Below are 5,825 nucleotides of genomic sequence, written 5' to 3'. Positions count from 1 at the left end.
ATATTGATCATCATTTTGTTATTGTACTTAAGTCTATTACTCTGTGCAGTTTGAACAAATGTTTCAGAAATGAAGAGCTTTATTCAAATCTCTCAGTGATCACTGTAGGGGTAGAAACTCTCCCACCAGCAGGAGAATCAGGGAAATTATATGCAGAGAAAATTGTTGCCAGGATTTTACGACAGCTTCTGAGAATGGTCGAAGTTTCTGTCACTTGTGCAAACACAGGAAGCCAGGCATATATTTTACACACACATTGTACAAATGATTGCATTTAATTGGAGTTTGTACTGAGGAACAGCTTATTGAATACACTTTCAAATTCAAAACCTCATTTCCCATAACTGAGTACTACAGATGAGACCATCTCAATCTTTCTTCTACCCATCCTCTTGGTTCTCTGCCATTCCACACCTGAAGTGAGATTTCATCTCTTCATTTATTCAGCAATACAGCATGGTGTAGGCCCTTCCAGCACTTCCAGTCATGCTGCCCAGCAACCCCTAACAACCCCAATTAACCGTAACCGAATCGTGGGACAATTTACAGTGACCAATTACTTTACTCAGTCGTCTTTACTCAAACATTCCACAGGGAGGACATACAGAGGCTCTTTGTAGAGCAGTGCCAGAATTGAACTCCAAACTTTGGAATGCCCTGAACTGTAATAGCATCACTCTAAATGCTGAGCTACCCAGTGTACATTGACTTTCTGTTTATTGTTTTAATAGACTAAAAGTGTACTCGAACCATTATCTCCCTGAATACTCAAGTACGGTTATGACCATGCCCCTGCAGAGGGTGATGGGGCCCCGGAAAGAGGTCTCCCCATGGCTGGCAGAGGCCAGCTCCCTGGCTGGAACTTTCCCTTGTGATTAGGATTACAGTTCCCTCAGTCCAAGTCCCCAGCAGCATCTCCACACCACCAGTGCCTGAATATGGGAAATAATCCAAATCGTTAGTGAATGTAATTGGGTGCTCAGGAGAACAGTAATAAGCATAACACCGTTACAGCGCCAGCGATCAGCGATCGGGGCCCAATTCCCACCACTGTTGCACGTTGTTTGTGCATTCTCCCAGTGACTGTGTGGGTTTCCTCTGGGTGCTCTGATTTCCTCTCACATTCCAAAGGCACACGGGGAAGTATTAGTAATTCAAAGGCAAGCCATTTTGGCGCTGGTCACATGGAACTCTTGCAGGCTTCCCCCAGAACATATTCTGTGTTGGTTGTTATTGCTATTGATGCATTTCACTGTGTGATCTGATGTACATGTGACAAATAAATCTCATCTTTAATCTTCAAAAGTGTATTGGATAACAGATCACCTCTGGTCCACCATGCTCAAATACCCATTGGTCTAACAATTGTGCTCTCTTGTTTTTATAAGTAAAAAGCAGATAAAATTTAATTTGATTTTCTATTAACAGGGCCAATGCATTTCTGTGAAAATACCGTGACAGAATCTAAGAAAACTGCACAAGGGGAAGAATCTACATCATTTAAAATGTAAAGTATAAGTTTCTCTCTACGGCTGGTTTCACTGCTACTCCTTCCAAATAGAGCCAGTTGGGAGAGAAATTTGTTTCCCTTTAACTGGTATTAAAAACATTTAACGTAATTAACTTCAATGAAGTGATATGTTGAAAACTGATTTTCTTGTACAGGCGCCAACCCTGTGATCAAAGATAACATTCTTACCCTAAATATTCTGAGTAATAAAGTCATTGTTATATACTAGAACAACAGGCCCTTCAGCCTGACTCGTCCAAGCCAACCAAGAGTCTAGACAGTCACGAAACAAAGAAAACCATGTAAGCCAGTCAATGAAGACGTACAGCTACATGGTCAGCAATGCTGTCTGTCAGAGAAGAGGCCACTAATCAATCCTTTAATGTAACGGTTCCAATGAAATGTTTGTAAAAGAACATGCGAGGGTTCCCAAATGGCCTGGACAATAGTTACTCTTTAACCAACATCACTATCATTGGTCATGATCCCATTTCTGCTTGTGAGATCTTGCTGTGAGCAGATTGGCTGTTGCAATTTCCCACACTGTCAACAGTGTCTAATATTCATTTCTGAGCTGCAGACATCCGGAGTTCATGAAAACTGCTGTGTAAATATCAGACTTTACAAATGGCTAAGAATAGGTGATGAACCAGGACTGACCCATTCCTATTCTTTACCACAGGCTCATTCACATAATTGTGCTCACTGTCGCTGGGATTCTTCTCATATTAATTGTCATTTGTCTACTTTGCTACCTGAAGAGAAAAAGCAGGGGTAGGTTTCTTTTTTCTTTCATTATTTCACAATGAATACGATAGCTAGCTGCTGAATCTTAAGGAACTTGATGTGGTTGCAGTCAACAAAAAGCCAGGATTAGAGTGCCAATGTGTTGGTTTACAACACATGAATGAATGGTGTTGTTTCCACTGTAACCTGGTGACTCCATTATTCCCAAAACATCAGGCGATGCAATCTCACGTCAACTGTGGAATGGTAGAGAACCAAGAGGTAGGGTGGAAGAAAAATTTAGATGGTCTCACCTGTACTACTCAGTTTTGGGGAATTAGCTGTTGTATTTGAAAGTGTATTCAATAAACTGTTCCTCAGTACAACTTCCAATTAAAAGCAATCATTTGGACAATGTATGTATAAGATCATTCTCTCATGTCATTCTCTAAAAAAAAGATCAGGTGTATCTTTCACCTATCTACCACTCACTATATATCACTGGACAACATACCCTGCTCTTATTGGAAAAAGTTGCTGTAGATTTAGTCACAGGTCTCTAAGAGAGGAGGTGTAGGGACAAGTGTAGACACTTACGCTTGCAGGGATAAGTACCAGGTGGGGTACCACCACTAAGTACATCGTTCCCTCTCTACCCCTCTCCACTTTTCACAGGGATCATTCCCTCCACAACTGCCTGTCCACACCCCTCCCCACAGATTTCCCAGCTGGTACTTATCCCTGCAAGCTTATGTGCTACATCTGTCCCTACACCTCCTCTCTTACCACCATTCAGGGCTCCAAACACTCCTTCCAGGTGAGGCAACACTTCACTTGTGAGTCTGTTGGGGTCATCTATTGCATCCGGTGCTCCTGGTGCGGCCTCCTCTACATCGGTGAGACGCGACACAGATTGGGGGACCGCTTCGTCGAGCACCTCCGCTCCATCCGCCACAACAGACAGGATCTCCCGGTTGCCACCCACTTCAAATCTGCTTCACATTCCCATTCGGATATGTCCATACATGGCCTCCTCTACTGTCATGATGAGGCCAAACTCAGGTTGGAGGAGCAACACCTCATATACCGTCTGGGTAGTCTCCAGCTCTTTGGTATGAACATCGAATTCTCCAACTTCCAGGAATTCCCTCCCTCTCCCTTCCCCCATCCCACTTTCACTCTGCCTCCTCTTCCAGCTGCCTGTCACCTCTCTCATGATTCTCTCTTCCTCTACTACCCATAATGCTTTCCCCTTACATTACTTCTTCACCTTTCCTCCCTATCCCCTCCCCGCTTCCCCTCCCCCTTGATCTTTCCTCTGATTGATTTTTCACCTGGCACCTACCAGCCTTCTCCTTCCCACCCTCCCCCCACCTTCTTTATGGGACCCCTGCCCCCTCCTTCTTCAGTCCTGATGAAGGGTCCCGGCCCAAAACATTGACTGCTCATTTCCACAGACGCTGCCTGACCTGCTGAGTTCCTCCAGCTTGTTGTACGTGTTGATTGGACCACAGCATCTGCAGTGTACTTTGAGTTTAATTGGTCAATGTAAATTGTCCCATGATTAGGTTTGGGTTAATCTGGTGGTCGGGGGTTACTGGGGTGTTGAAGTTCAAAGGCTGCAAGGGTCGACTCTGTGCTGTATCAAAAATAAATAAATAAATGTTTATGTCCGTAACAGATGCGGAATTGTGAGCAGTAATGTTGTATTTTCCAGAATCCAAGCACCACACATCTCACAGAGGAGGCATCAATGAAACCCAGGTATGGACATGACATATAAGTCATCTGAATGCATTGGAATGTTTAAAATATGGATTACGTGGGAGTTTACAGATCATTCACCACACTAATCCAGTCCAGTATTAACATTTTATACAAACCTCCGAACATCCCTCTCATTGAATCCCATCAGCGTATCCTTCCAGTTATTGGTCCCTTGCTCTCGTGCTCATCCAGCTTTTCCTTCAGTCTATCCGTAATATCTTACGTGACTAATCTTCAAAGTGCTTCAGTCTTTATTATGTTACTGAAAGGTGAAAAGCAAGACTGGTCCTTTCTCTACTGTTGGAGATGGAACACCTAATTGTGTCAATCTGTCTTTGGGTACAATGACTTTTCAGTTTATAATTTGTATATTCCCTCTGATTCTCAAAGTCTGATGTGAAATCAGAAAAATTAGGGCAGGTCTATTCAGAATAATAAATTGGGGGTGACACAGTAGTTTAGCGGTTAGCGTAACACTATTACAGCGACAGCGACCTGGGTTCAGTTCTGCTCCTGTCTGGAAGGAGTTTGTATGTTCTCCCTATGACCGTGTGGGTCTCCTCTGGATGCTATAGTTTCCTCCCACATTCCAAAGATGTTAGCAGGTTAATTTGGTCACATGGGTTTAATTGGGTGATACGGGCTTGTTGGGCCAGAATGGCCTGTTTCCATGCTGTATCTCTAAATAAGTAAATATCTGTTCAGTGCTGACCCCACCCAACCACTTTGCTCCGCCGTACATTTTCCCTTGTTAACATCACTTGTCATCATGTGCTCTGGACTTCAATCATGACTGATTTATTTTCCTTCTCCCCTATTATCCCACCTTCTCCCAGTAACTTATCACACCCTCACCTTCCACATTCAACAGACATAAAATAGATCTTGGAATTTGTTTACCATTTCAGGAAGAAAACATCGTTTATGCAGATCTACACCATGTTCAAAACAATGAGGCAGCTGCCCAGTCGGCTAACAATGAAAATGAAACTGTGTATGCCAACATGAAATTTAAAAGGAAGTCAAGAGCAGGACGCTCTGTTATGTATGAGGACAACACCACCTATGCAGATATCAAATTTCAAAGCCAACCCACAAGGCCCAAATACAAAGCTTTCTCTCCTGGTACTCCACAGGACTCAGAATAAGCTTGATAAAGTCATTGTGTGAATCGATTTAAGGCAGAAGAGTTAGACACAGAGGCACCTTTATTAAGTACACTTGGACACCTGCCTGTTAATGCAAATATCTAATCAGCCAATCATGTGGCAGCAACTTGATGCGTAAAAGCATGTGTGTTGGCATGTCGTGCATTGAACAGTATTCTTTTTCACACCACTGTGGTAACACATGTTTATTTGAGTTAGTCACCTTGAACCAGTCTGTCCATTGTCCTCGACTGGACCACTGCTTATTTCCTGATCCTTCGGGTTCTTGCAGGAATCAGGAATGTTGAACAGTCTTAATTCTAATGGTCATTTATTTCAAAGTACAAGCAAAACATACAAATACTAAGCAATGCCCACAAAATGCTGGAGGAACTCAGCAGATTAAACAAACTAAACAAGGTGCTGAGAAATTATGCTAAGAGGTAAATGAACGGCATAAAATGTGAAGTCAAAATGATGGGGCCACTGAAAAATCCATGATTTTTATAAGCAAGATCAGGAAAACTCTTTCAATAGAAATAAACTAGTTAATAGGCCACATAATTAAAACAATTACCTCATGTACATAATGTGCTAATACTTCACCAGTGAGTGTGGATAAACCACCAAGTACTGTGAAAAATACATGTATGTTAAAAAGTACATATCTTATA

At 42.5% G+C, this 5,825-nt stretch overlaps 1 protein-coding gene across 1 annotated transcript in view; it reads left to right on the top strand.

Moving 5' to 3' along the window:
* Window positions 1-5,210, top strand: part of LOC140717035 (uncharacterized) — an 11,152-nt gene extending 5,942 nt beyond the window's left edge. The window contains exons 3-6 of the mRNA XM_073030219.1: window positions 1,429-1,507; window positions 2,193-2,284; window positions 3,954-4,000; window positions 4,912-5,210. Of these exons, the coding sequence (XP_072886320.1) occupies window positions 1,429-1,507; window positions 2,193-2,284; window positions 3,954-4,000; window positions 4,912-5,151 (458 nt within the window). The 3' untranslated portion in view covers window positions 5,152-5,210. The remainder of the gene's footprint in view (window positions 1-1,428; window positions 1,508-2,192; window positions 2,285-3,953; window positions 4,001-4,911) is intronic.
* The last annotated feature ends 615 nt before the right edge of the window (window positions 5,211-5,825 follow it).

This window comes from Hemitrygon akajei, chromosome 27 (assembly GCF_048418815.1).
Source record: "Hemitrygon akajei chromosome 27, sHemAka1.3, whole genome shotgun sequence".
Classification (NCBI taxonomy): domain Eukaryota; kingdom Metazoa; phylum Chordata; class Chondrichthyes; order Myliobatiformes; family Dasyatidae; genus Hemitrygon; species Hemitrygon akajei.
The sequence above is the reverse complement of the archived record's forward strand: the minus strand, read 5'-3'. Positions and strand labels throughout refer to the sequence as shown.